This window comes from Austrofundulus limnaeus, unplaced genomic scaffold (assembly GCF_001266775.1).
Source record: "Austrofundulus limnaeus strain Quisiro unplaced genomic scaffold, Austrofundulus_limnaeus-1.0 Scaffold881, whole genome shotgun sequence".
Lineage (NCBI taxonomy): Eukaryota > Metazoa > Chordata > Actinopteri > Cyprinodontiformes > Rivulidae > Austrofundulus > Austrofundulus limnaeus.
The window spans coordinates 32,255-57,219 of NW_013953283.1; the positions used below are offsets into that span (position 1 = coordinate 32,255).

Here is a 24,965-nt window from a genome sequence, read left to right on the forward strand (position 1 = left end):
CGTCTCACCTGTCCTCTACGATCTCGTCATCGTCCATGTCCACCTCATCGTCCTCCATCTTCTGCTGCTCCTCCTTTTTTATACCCAGGGCATCTGCAGGTAAGTCAAATTTAAGACTTTTTAAGACCTTTTTAATACCACCTTCAATGAAATTTAAGACCAAAAAATATAAGCGATGATTCGGGGATTCTACCGTGTTACAACCAAGCACATGTGTGTCACTCAGTAAAACACGGTGAATATAAAGATATTCAGCTCTCTGGTTAAATTTGCTGTATTTTACGTGCAGTTATTTGGTTGGAAACAACCAACGTAAAATACATCTACCTCCAGTGTTGCCTTTATACAAAAAGAAGTCATCCAGACAACAGTCAATAAACAACAAACACTTTAACCTGCAGCATCAACAATGTCTGAAGGAAGAGAGGTTTTAACAACTTTCTGTAGCTTATTTTTATGTTATATCAGTGTTTTGAATTGAGGTAATCTGATATATTTGAAAAATTATGGCACATAATGTTCCTTTATAAAGAATAAATTACCCGTAAGTTCTTTTAAATGTTTTAATTAATTAATTAACTTATTTATTTTTTGAGTTTGACATATTTCTCCCCTAAAATCAACATTTTATTCAAAGGGAATATTTACAGGATTACAGCTCATGCAGTTGTACTGATTGATGATTTGACATCCTTCTAGAAGGTAACTTGTGATCTATTATGGTCAAAGGTTTTCTATTGCTAGTGACAATCATAGTCATACTATGTTTCACATTTGATCATTTATGAATTATATTTAACACAGTTCAGTTAGTAGTATAGTTCTGAAGGTAATAAAAGTTTAGCACATCCAAACAGACAAAACACCTCATTGTTGTTAAAATATTTTGAAGAATTAACTTGTTCTTCATGAGTTTGAGGGAAAATGAAATTTAAAGTGAGACAAATGTCTTTGCTGTGATCTGGAGTCTACAAATATTCATCTTTTAGCGTTAATAAATGTTTAATACCTGAAGCAGCAGCTACAACCTGTCTCTCACCATGAGACACACTGAACTCCCGCTGTGACGTACTCTCTCTGTCGGAGTTTGGTCACGCACTTAAGTTGCACATGATGTTTACGTATCACAGTAATGTGAAATGTTCACGTGTATTTGGCCCGGTGTGCTTTTATAGTAAAATATCAATAATGCTCTGAACACAACGTTTAACACAAAGTTAGACTTTAGATAAAAAAGACCGGGCAGGTCGGGGCTCGGTTCTGGCTGCAGTGAACTGGTCATGTGTGACCACGTGCGTTTAACATTCAGACATTTAATAATTTATTACATAACTTCATCTTCATTTGGGGCGGGTGGTTCTGGTAGCGGGTCGGGAAAAGAAAAAAAAAGGTCCTTGGAAAAGTCCGATCAATTCTGATTACTTCACCTGCAGTATCTGCTCAGACAGCAGGACCCGCCCTGCTCTGCTCTGATTGGCTAAAACTGTGACTCTGCTTCTTTTTATTGGTTGAAAGCAGCGTCAGTTAATCCATCACAACAAGTTTTTTTCTTTTCTCAAAAGGAAATGAGCTGCAGACGGCCGGGGGAGAGGGAGAACTTTAATCGCTTCTGCCTGACAAAATTTAAGACCAACTTGCACATTTTTTTATCAAATTTAAGACTTTTTAAGGTCTAAATTTTAGATAAGTAAATTAAGACTTTTTAAGGACCTGCGGACATCCTGCTCACCTTCTTCCCAAGGCGTCTTCTTCTGATCGGTCTGCTCCTCGGTTGGCGTCTCGCTGAGGAGGAGACTGGAAAACTTCAGCATCTTTGTGTTGCAGACATTTTGTTTGTTTTTGTCAGCGTCTCACCTGTCCTCTACGATCTCGTCATCGTCCATGTCCACCTCATCGTCCTCCATCTTCTGCTGCTCGTTCTTTATCTCCTCCACCTCCTGGGAGGTCAGAGTGGGCGTGGGGGACTCCTTGGAGCGGGAGGCGGGGCAGCAGACGTACTCGGTGCCGCGGAACTTGTCGATGCCACAGGGCAGCAGCATGCCGTAGCTGTGCAGCACCATGGTGCTGCGGGAACAGGCCTGAGGGGGCGGAGCAAAGGCGGCAGGTCCCGTCAGCACCGCGTAAAACCAAAACATTCATACATAAAACAACTGAACACGTTTCCTGTCGTAAAGATCCCACAGTTGAAAGATTTCGAAGTGTTTCGACAACAAAGAAGACTAGAAGGTTGTCGGCAGAGAAAGTTCCTGCTCCTGCCATCACGGTCAGAGCGGTCCCCAAGGCCCGATCCGGATCCACCGGAGGGGGGGGGGGGGGGATTAGCTGTGTTACAGCCATAACACTAATCTGATTAGGAACTGAAATGTTGGCGCTCCCAGTCAGCCTGAGATCACAGGTCCTCTGAGACTCGAACACAGAGCTGGAACCACACTGGAATTAAACCATATCAAAACAACTCTCTTAGTGCTTCAGAGCAGATATTTGATGTCTGACGTCCCTCCAAACTCTAAACACATTAAATGAAACTCAACTCTAGTGCTAGACTTCTGACACATTAAGCTAGTTTTGTGCTAGTTAAGATTTTAGCTAGTCTTTTGCTATATTTAGCTCTTATACAACTACAGTACGAGATACATTTAGGTCTTAGTTATCTTTTTGCTATTTTTAAAACTACCCTTTTGCTGTCTTTAGCTTTTACCTAGTGTGTTGCTACTTTTAGTTTATAGCTAAGCATTTTTAGCTAGTGTTTTTCTGCTTTAGATTTTAAGTAGCCTTTTAGCTTGTAGTTAGCATTTTTGCTACATTTAGCAATGAGCAAGCCTTTTGATACATGTAGCTTTTAAAGGGGACCTTTTATGCAAAATTCACTTTTAAAGGTTTTTTTTTACTCAACTTTGGGTAAGTACTGCTTAACAGTCCTAGGACCAAAAAAAATGCACCCAGGGGCATATTTACTGTAAGTAAATGTATTTTTACTGTATATTAACGACAAGTTTTATACTTCCGTCATTTTGTGATGTCACAAGCTGTATGACAACCCACCGGAACCTGCGTTCAGCCCCTTATCTAGCAACCCCCGGGTGAGGCTCCACCTTCGCAGTATAAAGAGCCGTCACTGTGTTGTTGTGCAATGCGCAGCTCATTTTACAACAAGCTTCCAATAGGGTAATGGATAGAGTGTTGGACCAGAGAGCGGGAGACCAGGGTTTGAGACTGGCATGAACACAATTTAATTATTTATTTATTTTCATTCGTTATGAACATGTTTTCTCATGTACCTCTATTGTTTAGCTTATTAAAGCCTTGTTAAAGCCTATTTGTTCGAGTTTCTGAGGTATTTTGACCGCTGCTGCTCCCTGCTCTGGTAACAGCATGCAGAGTGAGCGCAGAGCAGAGGAGGGACAGAAAAAAAAAACAAGCTGGGACCACGACTCTGCCTCTGGGTCTCATATGGTTGTACAATGGAGCTTCTGCTATTATTAGCCATGCTAACGTAAACGCTGGCTTTGGAGGGCGGAGTTAATKTCAACAGATTTTTGGAGGGCGTTACCAACAGAGCTCATTAACATAAACAGCTCTTCTGAACCGAAGTCAGAGCAGGCAGAACTAGAAAATGGGAAATTTTATTATCTGAGAATTATTTTGTGCATTAAATTGAATGAACATGGTCTGGATAGCCCACAGACATACCATAAACATTTCTAGGACCCATAATTGTTCTCCTTTAAGTTATCCTCTTTCCACTTCAGGCTTTCAGCTAAAGTGTTGCTACTTTCACTTTTAGCTAGTTTTCTGCTTCTTTTACCTTTAGCATCTAATTTTCGGACATATTTCAGCCAACATCCAGCTCTCCTCCCTGTGTTTATAATAAAAGCAATGCTCCTGACTTCCTCCTCTAATCTCAGCTGACAAACATCAGCTGAAGTGGTTGTTGTGGTACCTCTTTGGCCACACGGTGCCACTGCTGGTGGCTAGCGCACATGTCATTCCTCTCTTTGTGGAAGAACTTGCACTTCTCTGGAACCAGGAGGACGTCGCTCACGAACTCTCCCACTGAAGAAGAGAGAAATCACAAAAAGCAAAATGTCTGTTAGTCAGAGCACCGATCTGTCCCCGACCTGGAAAAAAAAAAAAGAAGCTGCTGGGGATGGAGGCAATAAATCATCTGAAGTGACTAAAAAAGAATAACAGATGAGATGAGCAGAAAAAGATTCAATAATTCATAGCTGCCTGGTCTTTTTACATCTCAGAGTTCTGACACCTGTGTGAACAACCAGAACTAAAAGAGACGATCATCCTGTTTAACTGCATCTGCAGTCGGAACGGCAGCCGAGAAAATCCAGTTTTTATAAACGTCAAGTCTTTACAAAGAAGTCAGAACTCTTCCTGCGACTCAATGCCATCATTTTCTTCATGATTTAAATTCATTCATGTTTTATTCAGAGCGCATAGAAAAGCAGAGGAAATAAACGAACTGAAAGGCTTCTCTAGATGCAAAAAAGAAAAAAAAAATCTGTTAAAATTTAAATAAGATGCTCAGACGGAAGTAAACACTTGAGATTTTCTGGAGGAATGCATATCGCCCTCCACCTTTCATGGCAGAGCTTTAGTCAGGAGGGTGGAGGTGGTGTTTTGGAAAATGAGAGGGTAGGACAGGAAGAAGAGCTGGAAATAGCAGAGGGCTCAACAGCTGCTTCTCATTTCCACCTGGGGGGTACAGGAACCCTCCCTCTGACACCCAGACCCCCTTCAGACCTGATACCAGCCTGCTTTGTGACTTTGAGCTGTAACTATAACACAAAATTACAAAATCGTGTATTTTTACTCTGAAAGCAGTCAATCAGCACGTTAAATACTAGATTTTAACATTTTGTGTACATACTGTATATATTTGTTTTCTTATGAAGTACTCATTTTTACTGTATCTACGCATCACAGATCTTTATTTCTCCTCAGTAAGGCTGCAAACACCCCAAGACTTTCATTTATAAAAGAAAAAAGAGATCATCTATCAAATCCTCCAAGTCCTGCACCTCAGCCGATGTTTTTTTACTCATCTCTTCACACTCTGAGCTGAAACCATCTACAGTCGCATTGCAGTGAAATGATGGATGGACAGACGGACGGATCAAAAGACCAGATGAACCGAATTCACAGCAGGTAATTTCACATGGTGTAGATAAGAGCAACAAATCTACTTTCACTAAACGGTCCATAAACCTCCCATCTATCAGCTAACATTGCTAACAGTATCAGCTAAACTCGCTAGAAGTACCTGCTAATATTGTTAGTAGCTTTAGCCAATCTAGCTAAGGGTATCAGTTATTCTCACTAACAACATCAGCTAAAATTTCTAACAGTATAGGTTACCTTTGTTAACAGTATTAGCTAACCTTACTAACAGTTTCAGCTAACCTTACTAACAGTATCAGCTAACCATGTTAACAGTATCAGCTAACCATGCTAACAGTATAAGCTACCTTTGTTAACAGTATTAGCTAAACTTACTAATAATATCACCCAACCATGCTAACAATAATAGCGAACCACACTAACCATAAAACAGTCATGCTAACAGTTAGTGCTGGGCGGTATACCGTTTTGTACCGAATACCGGTTTTTATTTTTGTTATGATATTAATTTTTTGAATACCGGACATTCCGGTTTAATAAGCAGAACGTATTGTCGCGGCCGCTAGTGAACTGTTGTTTCCCGGGGGACATTTTTCTTTGCTGCACCGCTATGTGCGTTAGCATGATAATGTTTGGAGCAGCTAGTTGCAGCCGCGGGTGGCGATTCTGCTGCTTATATTGACTGACGTTTAAAAAAACATCCCGTTTTCACCATCGCTGAATGTAGTAAACACCTCTTCGGTGACGTGCACAGTTAGATTTAACGCGGTTAGTTAATATGGAGACGTTATGCTGATGGAGATTGACTGGTGTGCAAGGTGAGTCGTGCTGATAAGCTTTAATAAATAACATAAAACAATAAATCCGATCATAATCTTTTCTTAACCCTCCTCCTTCACGACTGGACCAAAATGCATGACTACTGTCTCCAACCACCAGTCAGAGAAGAACAGACACAGAGGAGGGAAACAGCGACACAGACAGAGGTACAGTAAAAGAAAAAAAGTCAATAAGCAGGGTTTGTACATTTTATTATCAGCTGAGCTGTGATGAAAAGAAAAATACCGTCAAATACCGTGAAACCGGTGAAAATGTTGAAAATACCGTGATATAAAATTTTGATCATATCGCCCAGCTCTACTAACAGTATTAGCTAACCATGCTAAGAGTAACATCTAACCTTGGTAACAGTATCAGCTAACCTTGCAAACAATATTAACCAACGTTCTTAATAGTTTCAACTAACCTTGTTAATAATATCAGCTAACATTGCTAACAGTATTGGCTACATTTGCTAACAGTATGAGCTAACTCCGCTAACAGTACAAGATACTTTCTGTAACATCAGCTCATCTTACCTGGGTTCTGAACTTCTAATTCCTCAAGTATCTAAAATAAATTTTGATTTTAAGTAAATAAGCAGAGCCTGTGAAGTCTTTGTGAGACGATAGCAACAAAAAGGGCAAAACATTAAACAAATGTGGTTCCAGTTATTTTAAATTTGTATTCAGTTACAAAGCAAAAGAAGAGGCAAGACCAAAACTCTCACATCTCAAACTGCAGCGTTCAATCAGGGTTAGAGGTCTAGTCGGGTTTAACCTTTTGTTTATGTTTGCATGAGGGATTATGTAGAAATCTGATCTGCCATCAGGATTACAGTCATGAATAAAACCAAACGTGGGTCAGGATTACGTAATGGATTAAACTTTTCATTTTTACTCAGCAGACTCCCATCGAACCCAAGCTGCTTTTTAAATATTTGGAAAGGTTTGTCTTGTGCAAACTGTTACTCAGAATTTAAATCTGAAGGTGAAGGAATGTGGCGACCCCAGGAGCGGCGCTCTGAAACAAGCCTGAATCTGTCATCGGCTTGTTATTTCTGATGATGTTGGAATTTATCACAGGATTTATCGGCTAATTTACCTGAAGTCTGAGCACAAGAAGGTGAGCTAAAGGAGAAAACACCTGAATAACTGAGACAGATCAGAAAATAAAAGGACTTAAAGCAGTTCAGCTTAGTTTTAGCTGTTGTATGTTGTTTGAAAGGATGACTTTTTTATTTCGACTTTTTTAGCTATTTATCTATGTAAAATTAAACAAAATAGACTAATTTAATTGTATTGCAAAAATTGCAGAATGCTGAGGCTAAAACTCAGCTGTTAAAGCTAAAAGAACATAATGCTAAGTAAAAGCCAAACAGAGCAAAATGAGAGCTAGATGCTAAATGTTAGCTAAAAGTAGAAGAACACTAGCTAAAGTAGCAGGAGGATTAAAGCCGAATGTAGCGAAAGACTGGCTTGAATACAAAACTGACAAACAGCTGAGTAAAAGCTTAAAGTACAAAAGTGGAAGCTAAAAACAAAGTTTTCAAAAGGTTGGCTAAAAATATCAAGTCTAGCTAGATGCTAAAAATGGCAGAAGTCTAACTAAAAGCTTGAAGTAGCAAAAAGGTTAACTAAAGTCAAAAGTAACAAAAGCCTAAAGACTAAAAGTAGTCCAAAAGTACCCAAAATGTTAGTCAAAAGCTAAATAGAAATATTAGTTAAGAGTATCAATATGCTAGCAAAAAGCCTTAAAATGTCAGCTAGAAGCTATACGTTCTAGCCTTTTGTTATGGCTAGAAGCTATAGCAAAAGGCTAGTTAAAACAAAAATTAATGAAATGCTAAATATACGTCAAAAGTAAAATAAAAGTAAAGCTAGCTAGCCTAAAGCTAAAAGTAACAAACATTAGCTAAAAGCAAACATTGCAAAAGACTGGCTAAATGTATCAAGTTGCTAGCTAGACAGGAAATATAGCAAAAGGCTAACTAAAACCAAAAAGCAGCAAAAGCCTAGATGCAAACTAAAATTAATGAAATGCTAAATATCAGTCAAAAGTATCCAAAATGATTAAAGCTAAAAGTAGCCAAACTTTAGTTAAAACCAAATGGCTGGCTAATCGTATCAAACTGCTAGCTAGAAGAAAAAAATAACACAATGTAACAAAAGTTTAACTAAGCTAAAAGGAGCAAAATGTAGCTAGAGGCTAAACAATAGCTTAAAGTAGAAAAACACTTGCTAAAAGCTAAAGGTAGCAGAAAGATGGAAGCCAAAAGCAGCGGAAGACTGGCAGAAATCAAAAATGAACAAACGAGCAAAAGTTGGGAGACAATTAGTCTGAAGCTAAAATAGAAATATAATCTAAAAGCAGCAACAGGTTAGGTAGCTAGAAGTTATTTATAGCAAAAGGTAGGTAAAACAAAAATGCAAAAATTTGTGAAATGCTAAATACAGTATAAGTCAAAAGTAACCAAAATGCTAGCTTAAAGCTAAAAGTAACAAAACATTAGTTAAAAGCAAATGTTGCAAAAGACTGGCAAAACAAATCAAATTGAAAGCCAGATGCAAAATATAGCACAAGCATAGTTAAAACCATATGTAATAAAAGCCTAACTTAAAGTTAGAAGTAGTTAAATTATAGCCAAAAGCTAAAGTAACAAAAGGCTGGCCTGAAGTAAAAGTCTGTTCTGGATTTCCAGCTTTGTTAGTGAAAGCAGCTACAGTTTGAAATAAACCCCATTACCTTAATGACTTTGAAAGAGTCACACTTCAGTTCTGACCATTTCACAAATAATAAATCTGAAATAATCCTCCGCTGTTGGACAAAGACATCATCCTGCAGGGATTATAGAGCTGTGGGATAAAGAACGATTGTTTGGAGGCAGGAAACATGGAGGGGTTTCAGCTGAGAATGGATTTCTCTCTGATTTTTTTCCTTTATTTGAATAATTCATCTGAAACTTGACATGGACGCTGGTTCGGCATGACTGAACTTCCTCTTTTATTCCTCTCGATTCGACAAAAAGTGAAAAATCCAACATCTGACGGACGTTTGTCTGACAGACTAGATGAACAAACATCTCGGATGATGAATAATTCTCAGCTGCCTGTCAGCTCCCAGCTCCCTCTCAGGAGACTCCGTTACATAATTAAGCAGAAAGCCTCCCTCGTGCCAGAGCTTCATGTTTATCTCTCTGTCACTCCTTTGAACAAAAAGCCACCGACCTTTATGAACGGTGACAAAATCAAATGTGCAGAAACAAGCAGTGACAGGACTGAACTGATCCAGATTGTTTTAATTAAAACAGGTGTCTTGTTTGCAGATAATCAAAAATTAAAAGCTTCAGATTGGTGCAACATTTGACCACAGCAGCTTCAAAATGTGGGGTTTGAGAGGAAATATCAAATCAGTCACACCTCTGGATTCAAACAATCACATTTTGTGCTTAGAAATGATGAAATTTAAACAAAAAACCAGGAGGTTGTTTTCTGCAGCTGAATGAGAAGATTAAAAATCAAAGAACAAGTCGAGCTAAATGTGAAATTAGTTTTGGTGTTATTATTGGAATTCTGTGTTTGTCTTTCAACAACAACCAATATGCCTAACACAGCATTTCGCTCTCAGACTCCAGGTTTACTCGTGGTTCCTGGAGTTTCTAAAATAGGAGGCGGAGCTTTCATTTCTCAGGCTTCTCTCTGATGGAACCAACTTCCAGTTCCAGTTTCTGTTCCTGGCTGACACCCTGTCTATTTTAAGAATGGCACTGAGGCTTTGGCTTTGATAAACCCTATAGTTAGGGCTGGTTTGTGTTTCTCAAGTTATCCTTTAGTTACACCTGGACCATCGTAACTACACCTGGAAAATAGAAAACTATATCAGGACCATAGAAACTTCACCTAGACTATAGAAACTACACCTAAACCATAGAAACTATACCCACACCATAGGAGACTACATCTGGAACACAGGAAACTACACATGGACCATAGATACTATACCTAAACCATAGAAAACTACATCTGGACCACGGAAACTACATCTGGACCATATAAACTATACCTAAACCATAGAAAACTACTTCAGGACCACAGAAACTACACATGGACCATAGATACTATACCTAAACCATAGAAAACTACATCTGGACCATGGAAACTACACAAGGAACAAAGGAAGCTACACTTGGACCATAGATACTATACCTAAACCATATAAACTATACCTAAACCATAGAAAAGTACTTCAGGACCACGGAAACTACACATGGAACATAGAAACTATACCTGGACCATAGATACTATACCTAAACCATAGAAAACTACATCTGGACCATATAAACTATACCTAAACCATAGAAAACTAATTCAGGACCACGGAAACTACACAAGGAACAAAGGAAGCTACACCTGGACCAAAGATACTATACCTAAACCGTAGAAACTATACCTACACCATAGGAGACTACATCTGGAACATAGTAAACTACATCTGGACCATATAAACTATACCTAAACCATAGAAAACTACACCTGGACCATAGAAACTATACCTGGACTACAGAAACTACACCTAAACCATAGAAAACTACATCTGGACCATAGAAACTACACCTAAACCATAGAAAACTACANAACCATAGAAAACTACACCTGGACCATTGAAACTATATCTGGACCATAGAAACGGCACATGAGATGAGACGTAATAAACCGAACAAAATACTGAGGACTATAAAAGCTTTAAAATCTTTCCAGCGGTGCTGCAGCTTCAAGATAAAGGATTTATGGGACAAATTTTGGGAAGCGATTTCGTCTGCGAACACCTCTCATCTGTTTTTCCATCCCGGCTCGTTCTAGCTGTGTGTTTGCTCTCCAATTAATCTCCCCGAAAAATCTCCTCTTCGCTGTGTTTGCCAAAAAAAATACGTCCTCAAACTGTCGCTTATTTCACACCCCAGTGCAACTGCTAATGGCTTTTTTTTTTTTTTTTGGTGGCAAATCTTGATCAGAAAGAGGGATTTTGGCCAAACGAAGAAGCTTTAAAAAGTGGAGGAAGATGCTTTTTCTGTTTCTGCTGCAAGACTCAGTTCCTCGTTTTTTTTTTTTTTGTTTGTTTGTTTTTTTCCCCCGCAGTCCTCGTTGGGAGACAAGCTGCGTTTCTGTGCATCAGAGGCGAACTCTGAGTCTGAACGTGGCATTTCATAAAGCAGAGCACGACCATGTTGCCACAGCAGATTACAGTGGAGCTGCGGGGGGACGGAGGAGGAGGGGAGTTGTTTGTGACAGAGCAGGGAAATGGAGAAATGAGATGTAATAAAGCCGACCTCCTCTGCTGTTGACCCCGTGTGTCTGGGGGAGTTTATGACCGCAGTCTGAGGGGGGCAAATACGATTGTGCTTTATTGCTCAACAAGCCTCCCCAGCAATAAAACCTCCTCCTCCTCCTCCTCCCGATAGTCATTTGTTCAGAGAGACATTAGCCCCCGTCCAGTTTGGATCTCCTCGATCTGCAGCTAAAGGCCAGAATTAGTCAAGTGAATCAAATTCCAATATTCCTCCATGTCACCTCTGCCAAAGGCTAAGATGACTCATAAACTCTCCTCTCCTCGAACAAAAGGCCAAAACAGGGAGAAGATTCAGCTCGTTTTTGCAGAAGCTTACCTAAGCATTTGTAAGGCACCACAATGTGAGCATGTCCTTTGCACACCTTCCTCTCCTTCTTGCACCAGTTCTCAATCCGGATCGGATGGTCAGCTTCCACCACATTTGTGATTTGGAGCTCTGGATACATCTGTTGGAGGACGAAGAGGAGATAAAATCTTCATCTAAAACACTAAGGGTTACAAAAGCAGGAAAACAGAACTCTGACGGTCACTTAAAGCTGTTAGGGTCTTGTAAAGTGGGGATGTGAAAAATAGGACATAAACAATATCTTACCTGTTGTAGATGGCTTTTTGAACCCCCTCAGTTTGGAGGGTTGTAAAATACTGTGTGCAATAATGCCAGTGCTAAGACTACTACTGCTAATGCTAGTTCCGCTAAAGCTCCCAATTATTGCACCAATTTAACAAAATAACTAAAAGTCCTCTTGTGATGATAATTTTTTGTCTGTTTTATATAACTATTAAGCCTGTTTTGGTATTGCTTATTTTCTTCTTTTTCTTAATCTCTTTATTACCATGTTTTATAACTCAATTATCTGCTCAGTTTTAAGTAAAACTGTATAACTTTGTATGTGAATTGTTATTTTGTATTTTTCAATTTATAATACACAAGTTCCGCTAAAGCTAATGCTAATTCTACCAATGTTTATGCTAATTTTCGTTGTGCTAATTTTAGTAAAGCTAACATTCCTTTAAAGTTAGAATTTTTAAACTTTTAGATAGCTTTTTGCTACTTTTAACTTTTAGTTATTGTAATATTTAGTCTTTAGCTCATGCATAGCTACTTATAGGGTTTAGCTAGAATTTTGCTTTTATTAGTTAGCAGTTTGCTACGTTTAAAATTTGACAACAATTTAGCTTCAGGTTACCATATTGCTTTTAATATGCAGTTAGCTTCTTTTATGTTTTAAAATTTTGCCAATTTCAGCTAACGTTTTGCTACTTTAAGTTTTCCGATAACACTTTAATACCTAAAAGGTAAATCTTAACTCGTTTTTCTAAGTTTGCAATTTGTTACTTTTAAGTTCTGCTGACTATATGCTAATTTCAGCTTGTGTTTTGCAAACTTTAGCATTTAGCTATTATTTTACTACTTATCTTTCAGCCAACATTTTGCTTTTTATTTGCAATTTGCAACTTTTAGGTTTTAAAGCTTTGCCACTTTCAGCTAGTGTTTTGCTACTTTAAGCGTTAAGCCAGCATTTTTTTAAATTGTTAAAACTAGAACTTTGCTATGTTTTAGCTTTTAGCTAACATTTTCTACTTTTAGGTCTTAGCAAACACTGACAATGTTGTTGGCACATTGCTACTTTTAAGTTTTGACAACTATTTGTCACTTTCAGATAGCATTTTGCTACGTTTAGCATCTAGCTAGCATTATGATACTTTTAGCTTTTAGCCAGCATTTAGCTTCTTAGTTTGTATAATGCACATTTAAGTTTTGAGAACATTTTGCTACTTTCAGCCAGTGTTTTGCTTCTCTTAGACAACCTTTTACTAATTTTAGCTTTTAACTATTTTGATTTTCAGTTAGCAAATTGCTACTTTTAGGTTTTGGCCACCTTTTGGTACTTTTAGCTAGCAGGAAGCTACAAATAACTTCCAGCTCAGTGTCAGCTTTTTTCAGTAAATTTAAAACAGTCTGTTAAAGACCAACATTTTTTGTCACATTTATTATAGATAAGGCTGTTTCTCTAGTTAAGCTTTATTTCTTCTAACTGTCAAAAAGTCATCTATGACAGGTAAGATATTAATTGATAATCTCTCAACAGAACCCCACTTCTATCCCTTTAATATTTTCAACATTTATCTTAACATTAACCTGTTTTTGGCTCTGAAGCATTTTTAAATCAGACACTTTCCCTCACATCTGGACCAATAATAATTCTTTTGTTACTTGTGGGTTTCTGTTGAGCAAAGGAGCAGGAACTAATAAAAATAAGTTCTCTAAAAGCACAACCAGACACAGTTCTTGATGCACAAAAGAGAATCACAAAAGAAAGGGGAACTACCTCTAATGGTTTTAGGAACTGCTAAAGATTTAAAAGCAACATGGATGTTTTTTTTTTAATCTTTGCTTCCTTGGTGGGAAGTATGAGCGGAGCTTCAATAAGATCCTTTAATCTGAGCTTTATGCCGACTAGATGCCACCTGCTCAGCTGTGAAAGAGCACGCAAAGTTTGCACTTTTCCCAAAATGCCAACAAAATGTCATCGAGGAAATGGAACTGAAACTTTTGAGGAAGTGTGCAGCCTTTTCTCTTTCATGGTAAACCTCACTTTCCTCAATAAACCAATAAATGAGAGCGAGAACATCCTCAATGTGGAGAAACACTCATGAAACTCTGAAAAATGATCACATTTGTTGGTATTATGATACACCCTGTTAGTTTTATTTACAATACTATATAATAGGTTTTGGGGGGAAAAAAGGTTGATTTGAAACAAGAAGAACAAGAAAAAACCTGCATTATTTTAGCATATACAACTCAATATCATATATTAAATCATCTCATCTCATTTAGTTTACATCACAAATACAATTTAATCTTCCATAATCATCTAATTTAATCTTATATAACTTTATATATCATGTGTTGTATCATTTTATTTTTATTATGATACAATTCTATTTTATGTTATCATCACATACCATTTCATCTATCATATCCTTGTATCATGTCGTATTTCATCTGACCTAATTACGCACTGTATATCCAAAATGTCTTCTCATTTTACCTTGAATATAATATGATATCATGTATTATGTTTATCATATCCTAGCTCATTTTATCTCACGTATTTTATATCATATTAGCATCTTTTCTCAATTTTTTTAATCTCATGTCTCATTATATTATTCTATATTTATCATCCTATAACATCTCATAAAATATCATTACATGATATATCATATAACTCAAATTTGTATTCACATGTAACATATTGGAATATAACATTTGACAATTTCATTTTGTAAATCTATTAACATATCATCTCATAACATCTCATATCTTATCTTATGTCACATCATAACAACTCATCATATATAAATTATATATTTCAATGTCATAACATCCCACTTATCTAATATCATCTAATACCAAATGTCATGTCATAACATATAAGATGTCATGTCTGTCTGTCATGCCATCTCAATTCATCTATAATTTCATGTCAATAATAACATCATGTTATATTTAACATCTTATAAGACGCTACATTTTTTATCCATTTCATTGGCCTTATTATTTCACATCTCCTAAAATCATAACCTATCAAAATCATAATATATCTCATCTAATTTTTATCACAAATATATCCTCTCATTTCACTCCACCTCATATTAAGAGGTATTCTGTAAATCTGTGTACAATCCCTGTTGTACCAAACTAAAGCAGCGGGCTGCAGATTAGCTTGTTGTGGGGCTAAACTACAATGCTCTCAATTAAAATCTGTGTATTTAAACTTGTATTAAATCTTATTCTAATGATGACTAGTTAAAGTCTGTTCTAATGATGAAGAGCCACTCTGTCACTTCCTTCCTGCAGCTGCTTGGATTTCAACACCTCCATGACATGGACAGGATGGTGAGGCATGCGTGTCGCTGTGACTCACCTCCTGGCAGTACTGCAGCACGCCCTCCTTGGTTCCTACACAGCTCTGGGTCCCGGACGGGTCGGGCTCCCAGCGGCCCGTCTGAATGTTGACGTGCATGTTGAGTTTCCCACAGAACATGGCCACCTGTGGCTCGGCCACGGCGAACCCGGTGCCGGCGTTGGCAGCCAGCGCCTGCAGAGGCACAAAGAACGAAACGAGAGAGAGAGAAAATGAAGGCCGACGCGCTCAGTCGTTGTAAATCCAATAAAAACCTGTGAAAGATTCTGCCTGACAGGCCTGAGCGGGCTCTGCACGCGTCGCTCCATAAGCAGCGCCTTTGTGCTGTGCAGTCAGGCCACATAAAGCACATCCAGCTCATGTGCTGCTGGAGATAACTTGATGGAGCGACGTCAGCGCCGCTCGCTTTAACGGCTGCTGTAAGTCAGAGCGGCGGCGCCCGCGAGACCAATTCAAAATGTTTTATGTTGACGGAGAAACGAGCAGGGCTGTCGTTGAGTTTCTGCACAAGCGTCAGGTTTTTTTTATTATATATTTACTGCACACGGAGCGAGTCAAGCTTCAACAAACAGGACGTTCCTTTTCAGGGCGGAGCTTCGCTGCTCTGACAGTCTCTTCACTAAAGGACACGTTTACTCAAGATAAAAATTAACACCGCCTCAAACCACATAAAGCTACAAAGACCTTACATCACTGAAGGAATGCACGTCGCCCCGCACCTTTCCCAGCATCTGTTCACTCAGGGTTTTTCCAATTTTTATTGCTCAACTGAATTATCCCGTCACGCCACAGCAAACAGGAAGGATGAACGTCGCATGTCTGGTTTCCTAACATGAGGTTAAAAAATAAAGATTATCAAGAAGGTTTGTTGCATAAGAAAAGAAATCTTCATGCAACGTCTGGTTTAAGAAACCAGTTCTTATCTAAATAAATCATAGACTTGTGTGTATGTGTCTGTCAACACACACTAACAGACAATTCATGATGGCCGCCACACCCAAGGGGACTTAAAACACACAAAAATGCTGATTAGGTGAATTTTGCAGTTACTGACATGAATATCCTTCAAATACAAAAAGTCAAAGAAAACACCTTTATATTAAGAAACCTGACACAATTTTACCCATTTTCCTACATAAATGACATTTTTCTTAAACTTGAGTCAGCTGAAGTGAAACAGGAAGTGACATCAAAGGGGAACTCTTCCTGCTCTTTTATTCTGCAAGGATTTATTCTGGTCTTCTTCATCTCTCTGATAGAGACAGAAAATAATCTACAGCAACATCAGTTTCTTCTCTACAGTCTGTGTTAGTCGTTGCAACGCTCTGTTTACATGCAAACATTCCCCTTTGACATCACTTCCTGTTACCAAACATGCGAATATCTCAACAACTAATTATCTCTATGATGTGATTTTTTTTTACAATATCTTATCAATGTTACCTTTCCAAAAATGCATTCATGTTTATGATGAAAATGTAAAGTCACTGGCCCTTTAAGAGTCGTGACTCATTGTGTCCAGATCTTTGCTTTAATTGTTGGAGTTCATCCAAAACTCCAGAGAGCCTCCAGACAGGAAGTGGAACAGAACTGATCCTCTCTTTATTTGCTGAACGTCATCAGGCTGACAACACTGGCTTTCAGACAAACACACAGAGAGAGGGAGGACGGTCGGACAGACAGCAGACAGACGTGTCTCCCTGCAGCTCGGAACGCCGGACAAAGAACTCCACCTGATTCTGTGCCGACTCACCGGCTGACAAAAGCCGCAGAACAGAGCGGAGCGAGAGGACAAAACAAGTGCTGTGTAATCAGCGGTTGGCTGTGGAGTGTGACGAGCACGCGCGCACACACTGAATTCAGCTACAACAAGCCTGTAATCATAAAAAAGTGAATATATGCACACACAAGCCTGAGTAAAGCAATCAGTTTAGTCCGAGGGGTAGAACAACACCCCCCCGCCCCCGTAGATTTTTATGTCGTTCAAGCACAAACAGTGATTTTATTTCTGCTCCGGCTAAACGGGAGTTCAGGAACAAACACGGCAATTAGAAGGGCCCCAATTAAGCTGCACATAAACAGTTCTGTTTGCTCTCCTCTCCCGTGTTTCCGTTCACACGAGGGGCAGAGCGAGGGGTGGAGGGGCAGCTGTAACGGACATGAAGGTGGCAGCAACAGGTTTTAGGCTGTTCCAATAACAAATTCAGGATGTTTCCAGCTTTTCAGGTGCAACAACGAAAGAAAGAGGTTAAACCTGGATTCTCGTGTCGGTTAAAAAAAAAACGGATGCTGCGATAATTGTGATAAGTTGATTCTAAGTTTGAGATGTATCGTTATGATTTCTCATTCATATACTCTGCATTTATACTGTGACATTATAACTAACCTGACCTTTAATATGTTTTGTGCTCAGAATGGTTGCAGGCGAACTTTGTCCTCACTCACCTAACAACAACTTGTTTTTAAGAACCTCAGAAAGGGAAAACCAAGCTTGCAAAAACGAAAATCGAAGGATGAGTCTGCATCAGCTGAAAGGAACGGTAAACACAACTTCATCGGTAGCCATGGGAAAAGTACAAGTGAAGACAAATGACGAATGTGCCATGACCTTAAAAATGTTCCATTACTTGTGTTGTTATGTATCACATGAAACTTGTATTTCTCCCCCCCACCCCTTAGACAAGTTTCGTGATCATGTAATTAGGGAAGTGAAAATGTAATAAAGGATGAGCTGCAGGAAGACTTCAGAGTTGAGTGGCTTGTAACTGAAGTTACTTCCTGCCCAGCGCTCTCCTCATGACAAATTTAATCTCGTCTCCTCTCTTCTTTTGTCTGTGTTACAAAGTGTTCTACGTGTTAAACCTATCAAATCATTTGAAACAAGTAATATCTTACCTGTTGCAGATAATGTTTTGAACAACCTTAGTTTTTTTATTACTTTGTAACAAGTACCTTTAAGGTGCATTTAGTGACCCATCCCAACAAACTGAGGATTAGGTCCAATTTGGTCACATGACTGAAGCTGATTCCTGCTTTTTAAGCTACATTTTGACACCTGGATCATCCTGATATCATGAGCTATTCCAGAGATGTGCCTTGATTTTTCTTCCTAATTATGATAAATGATCAATATTTGGTCTGAATCCTATTTTTACATTATTCTAATGAGGATTTTTCTATGTAATTTTAAAAAAGTAACTTCAAACAATATTTGGATGTTAAGATTTCCCAGCTGGAAGAAAAGAAAAGGCTTTGCTAGCTCGCAGGGGGAAAAAATATATTTTTGTTTTTGAAGCTACAGCTCAAAAAAAGGGCTTAAATTGTATTTATTATCATATTTCAGATATTTATTTAAAGAACCAGTAGAAAAAGGTATTTATTTCTTACATTTTGATTCAATCCTTGATTCAAGGATGGGTCAAGTTTTGTCAAAAGGACAAAAAGAGTCAGATTTTATCTCATCTCTGTCACTGTTGCCCAGACACACACACACAAAACACTTTATGTAAAATTTATTGCCACACCTGACAATCGAGCCTCCTCACCTCTCATTTCTGACTCACAGAGATGTAATCTCATGTGTGAGTGTGAACACCTGCTGCCATGTGGAGAATTATTATGATTGGGGGGGGGGGGGGAAGGGTTGCTGTCATCGGAGCTCCCAGGAAAAACTGGGTAAACAAGCATTTCGCTGCACACCGCCATCAAAAGCACGTTTTTTTGGGCTCGGCTGAACGTGGCCACAAACGAGCCGAGACACGCTTGTTATGAAATAAGGATTTGATTTTATTGCTGCGAGGGATAAATCTGAGTAAAAAAAAAAAACGAGTTGGTTTTTGAACATGGAGATGAAGCTGATTGAGGTGGAGCTGCAGACAGGTGGACCAACCAGAACCTTTTCAGACAAAACAAGAGAAGCTCAAAGGCAGAGATATGGAGGGGAAAACAGTCTCAGAGTGCGGAGCCAATATTTAGTTTTGAAGAGAACATTTTGTACAACGAAGACAAAACGCAACAAAGTTCCCCTCTGACAACAATGAGACCCAGTCCTCTGAAGCCAGAGTTTGAAGTGAACGAAACTCTGAACTTCCAATTTGTTTGCTAAGAAAAGCACTCCAGATAAGACTGGAGCATTCCTTTGAAGCTCGTCTGGTAAATAATTATTTAATCCCACTGTTAAAGAACGATCCTCAACGTTCTGTGGAAAATCTTTCCTAATTATGGACCGATCATCAGATTGGATGGATGTTCTTTAAGCTGCTGACTCAGCATCCACATGGCGACTGTTCATTTAAATCTTGGTTCTTTGTACACTTTTTGTACAGTTCACACATCAAACTGTAGTTTTTTTTTTGTTAGTTTAAGCTGTCATATTAGAGGTTTTAACGAAGAATGTCAATGCTTGTTGAAATTTTATTCAGAAATTTAAGAGTTTAACTTGCTTTTGGTGATTGTTTTAATCGTTATATTGCCATCAGCTTGCTAAAAATACCACACAGATCTAAGAATAAAAGTCTGAATTTTCAGGATAATTTCTGCTCTTGCTTCGAGGGTAAAATAAATGAGTTGCACACAGCGGGGACGAAAAAAAATCAGAAACTTCCACATAACCAAATTGAGGATTTACCGTGACGGATAATTCACCCCAGGCAGTTTTCAGCTCTGTGGCAGAGATGTTTCTCTGCTAAATGTGAGGAAGTGAAGCCTGATCTGAGCGCCTATGCTGACTGCATGCAAATTATAATAAAAAGAAACAAACAACTGATTCAGACGTCAAGAGAGAAAAATAAGGCGTTTTTTTCCTTAATGAGGCCTCACACTTCATGTGGATGAAATCCCAGAGAAGCTAAATCAGTCTGTGTGTTTGTGTGGTCTCAGGTTGACCGCCGAGTGCAAAATGATCCCCAGTGTGAACCCGGGACACACACTGAGAGGATAATGAGGATGGGGATATGAATACATCAGAACCGTAATGTTAACAGGACCGGGTTTCAGCCCCAGTGATCAGCACAAACACACAGGTGGTGACTAATAAAGGGCCGATACTTCTGACACACTTTCTGCTGAACAGCTTGCAAAGCAGACAAATACAGCAACCAGCTCCGGTGTCGTCTGGTCTATAAACCTCTGCAGGTCTCGTTCGGCCGTGGCAACAGGTCTAAATTTGGCAGAGGAACGGCAAAGACGTGCCGAAACAAGGCGGCGGCCCGGATCGGTGGGTTCCCGGCATGCTTAGAGCACATGTGACTCTGCAAAGAAATACCAGGCATCAATAATCCTACTAATCCTTTCCTGTGCTGACCTAATGCTTAAACAAGATGTAGCTGTGAGGAAGCAGGCAGAAAGACACATTTACCACACGGAGACTTAAGGGTCCGGCGTTCGTTGAAGCAAAGTGAACAACTTCTGTCTGATCTTTGTCTTATGTTGACAAAGCTGTGGTTGTTTTGGTAAACCCTTCAGAATAAAATTAGATGTGATCTCATGCTGTGTTGTGAGATGTGATTATCAGAGTATGTGTTGTGGATGACTCTCAGCTACTACCCCATTAAAGTTTAGCCCAATATCAGCAAATTTGACCGAGTTGTAGCCATTTTTGAACCGAAAAAAGGAAGATGTTGTAGATGGATTAGGATAGATAGGTTGGATGGGATAGATTGTAGTAAATCGGATAGATGAACTGATTAGAGAAGATTTGGTAAATGGTGTTAGATTTTAGTAGATTAAGTAGATGGTGTAGATTGGGTAGATCATAGTAAATGGGGTAGATGGGGTGGATGGAGGTAGAAGTGTGGATGGGGTAGACACGAATAGATTGGGTGGATAAGGTAGATTGTAGTAAATTGGGTAGATGGATAGATTGGAGAAGACTGGGTAAATTGTAGTAGATTCTGACAGATAGGATAGATTGGGTAGAAGGGATAGATGAGGGTAAATGGGGTAGATGGTACTAGATTAGGTGCAATGGTAAAGATTAGGTAGACAGGATAGATTGTAATAGATTGGGCAGATTGTAGTAGATGTGGTAGATAAAGATTGATAGTACTAGATGAGGTGGATTGGATAGAATGAGTAAATTGTAGTAGATGGTAGATCGTAGTAGATGGGGTAGATGAGGATAGACGGGGTGGATTGGGATAGATTGGAGTAGATGCCATAGTAGTATACGAGATTGTAGTACAGTAAATATGGCATATTTTAGTAGATGTAGTAAAACTGTAGTAGATAGTACTAGATGGTGGAACTGGAATAGATTGGGTAGATTGTAGTACATTTGTTAGACTATTGTAGATTGGGTATATAGTAGTATATGGTACTAGATAGGTGAGAACAGGGATAGATTGGGTAGATTGTAGAAAATTTTTAGATTCTTGTCAATATGGGGGAAATGGATAGATTGGGTAGATTGTAGTATATTTGTCAGATTGTTGTAGATGGGGTAGATTGTAGTATATTTGTCAGATTGTTGTAGATGGGGTAGATTGTAGTATACGGTACTAGATGTGGTGGATAGGTGGAAGGGGGTAGGGAAATGGGGGTAACATGGCTTCTCTTCAGATTACAGCAAACAAACTTGAACGACTAGTTCAAACGGCATGTCGCTATGGAAACTGTCTACTAAAGCATCCCATCTATTCACGCTGAGTAAAATTGAAGCAGCACAGGAACGAGAGATGGAGGGAAAAAAAGGGGGAAGATTGAAACAGATTGAGGAAGAGAAACAGGAAGGTGTGAGGAGGAGGATGAAAGACAGGGGGGATAGATCATCAGGAGCCCCCCAGCGACAGAGCGAGGGGAGAGGTTTGAAAAAAAAAAAAGACCAGAAATAAAAATAAAACCAGGAAGGAAATGAGGTCACAGTTATGAGAAAGTGGCAGTGAGTGAAGAGACTCAGGTTTGCTATATCCTTGTATAAAAACAGGAAAATGACCACACACATTCCCTGGAACACACACACACACCCACACACACACACACAGACAGCAGACATACAGTACACAAAGCCACGTCTGTGCTCGGCAGACAACAAAACAAGAGCATTGCCATGGCAGAGTCCATCAGCGTCTTCAGAATCTGACTCCTTTGACAAACAGACGGCACCGACTGCTCAGAGGAAATATTCATTCTGAGCTCGGGGAGAATCCTGATCACCAGATAAAAATAAAGCCATTTCTTAAAGGAATGCATTTCACCCTCTGCCTTTAAAACCAGAGTTTTACACCAAGATCATCATGTGACTTGTAGTTGTAACCTTCTAATAACTTCATACGCAATCTCATGCAACTTCCCAAGATGTTACTATTGACTCTCTGCTACTCCTGCACCGATTCATTATCTGTGAAACAAATTGAGTTAAAGCCATGTTTGTGTTGGTTTTTGTTGATTAACTGTGGCAGAAAACAGAGTTGAATCTAAAGAGGTAAGGGCAAAATTTAAACAAAGATTATTGTTAAATTTGGTAGTCATTAAAATCCATGTTGCAATTCATTCTCTGCATAGTGAACCAAAAAGTTAGCTTTGCTAAAACATAACCCGCAAACTAACAATATAGCTTCACTAACGCTAAAATGTTAAGCAGGTAAAAGGTTAACCTTTCAAGGACTTTCCAGTACCAATTTCCTCAAATTAAAGAACCACGCACAACGGCAATTACCTACTGCTACTGCAGAACGTTACCAATAAACAGGTTTAATATCATGTAAATTCAATGAAAAACTGAACAAGTTGTTGAGTCAGAAACAACGACGTCAGTTTACCGTAATCCTAAAAGATGTCCTAATCCTAAAATCCGTAAAAGATGATGAAAATAAGTCACGTGAATACAGAATTTCAATCCCCAAAAAAACATTCAAGGACTTTCAAGGACAAGTGTAACTTTTGGCTGTTTTCACACTCTTTCCAGGGCCTTGAAACTTTTTTTTTTCAAATTCACAAACTTTCAAGGATTTCAATGACCCGTGGGAACCCAGTTTTAATCTTCTCAACTCAAATTGAACATAAAGATAAAAACGTTGCCTTGAAAGTGAATAAGTAATAAATAAACCAGGTAATGGCAGGTGCAGAAAACAGCAGCGTCCAAAATACCTCAGAAACTAAACCAAATAAAGCAAATTCTGTGAGACTCTGCATTTTACCCTGGATTCCATTTTGTTCTGTCAATTCCACGATTCAGTTTGAATTTTCACGCATTGCGAAAATCTATTTTTTTTTTACACACCTGGGAAGTTTTTTCCACGTACCCCCTGTAATATGCTCAAGTACCACTAGGGGTACACGTACCCCTGGTTGGGAATCAGTGGCTTAGACGACTGTCCCTCAGTCTACGTCACACGTCTTTGTCTCCTTCAAGCTGAAGACTGATGGGACAGACACAAACCTGTAAGTTTAGTTAGCTAGCAAAATGAAAGTTGGCAAAATCGAAATTAGCAGAAGCTAATTGGCTAAAAGTTTTCAAAGTTAATGAAAACGCTAATCTGCCAAATTAAAAAATAGTTCTGCTACTAGGTGTTGGCTGGTTAACGGAAGTGTGCCCACCACTGTCTTAGCTACTAACATCCAAACTGCAAGTCATTATCTAAAAATGGCTCTATTTTCTGTCATTTTGTGTTTATAAAAGTCAGGTGGCTGTGGCAGCCATCTTGAATTGAACTGAATGTCCATCCAGGGGTTTATGAGATATTTTACTAACAGACAGATTTTGTTCCATGACTTAAAGTGCATGAATACCAACTGCACAACATGAGCCACAGAAATGAGTACCAATGAGGCTCAAAAAACTGGATTTAGTTATTTCTTTAAAATAAAATAACTGATTAAAAGAGCTTGTTTATGTCAGAATGGGAGTTCATCCACGAAACATTTGGACAACAAACTTCATTTTTTTTCTGGAGGCTGCCTCGGTTTTAAGCTCTTCCTCAGTGATGTGGCTTTTTTGGCTTTTTTGTGGCGAACGTAAAAGCGAAGCTGATGTTAAAACCTGAAACCTTGCCGCCCTTCCCGCCGTGTCTCGTCTCGTTTAGTTTTCACAGTAAACTCATTTTCCATGCCTTTTTTCTTCCAGGATCAACCCGTCGCCGCGATCTGAGCTCCAGACTCCTCGTTACTGTTGCTCAGTAATTATCCCTGCATGTTATTTTAAGAGCCGACTAAAAACCTGTAAATGTAGGGAAGTGGAGCGATTCTGGGCAGAGAGAGGAGAAAAATGTTGTTAATTAGAGCAAAGTGTTTCATTTTTTTTCTTTCCCCTGCAGCTTGTTGAGCTCGGAGAAGAAGCTATTTTAACGACATCTTGTCTAACAGCCTGACCGGTAAGAGTTCATTCAGAGAGAAATAATCACTTGAAATAAAAAAGGAGATACTTTTTTATCAAGCGATATAATCCTAATTAGTCATATTTCTTTTAAAGGAAGTCTACGTAAGTAGCAGCTAAGATGCTTTATTCTCTTTAAAATGCAAAATCGGATCAGCCGACTGATGCCGATGTGGAATTTTACTCTTTTTTTGTGTCATATTTAGTTATTCAGATGACTCAATGTGCGATGGTTCGCTGTCAGAGTGTTTTCACACTGTGAGTAACCTCATTTCACTGTGGGTGGTATAAGAGCTGCTGAAATCTGTGTCATTCAGAAGCAGAAAATGAGTTTAGGTTAAAAAAATAAAGCTGATAAAACTGATTATTTTAGTAATACATAAAAGGGATCAATATATTTTGTGTCCTATATAGTTATATAT

General features: G+C 38.8%; 1 protein-coding gene across 2 annotated transcripts in view; it reads right to left on the reverse strand.

Annotated features, from left to right (window-relative positions):
• Positions 1-24,965, reverse strand: part of LOC106533086 (amyloid beta A4 protein) — a 42,630-nt gene that overhangs the window by 15,773 nt on the left and 1,892 nt on the right. For both annotated transcript variants that reach the window (XM_014029299.1, XM_014029298.1), the window contains exons 2-4: positions 15,234-15,407; positions 11,615-11,744; positions 3,941-4,053 (exon numbers count right to left, since the gene is read on the reverse strand). In XM_014029299.1, the coding sequence (XP_013884753.1) occupies positions 3,941-4,053; positions 11,615-11,744; positions 15,234-15,407 (417 nt within the window). The remainder of the gene's footprint in view (positions 1-3,940; positions 4,054-11,614; positions 11,745-15,233; positions 15,408-24,965) is intronic.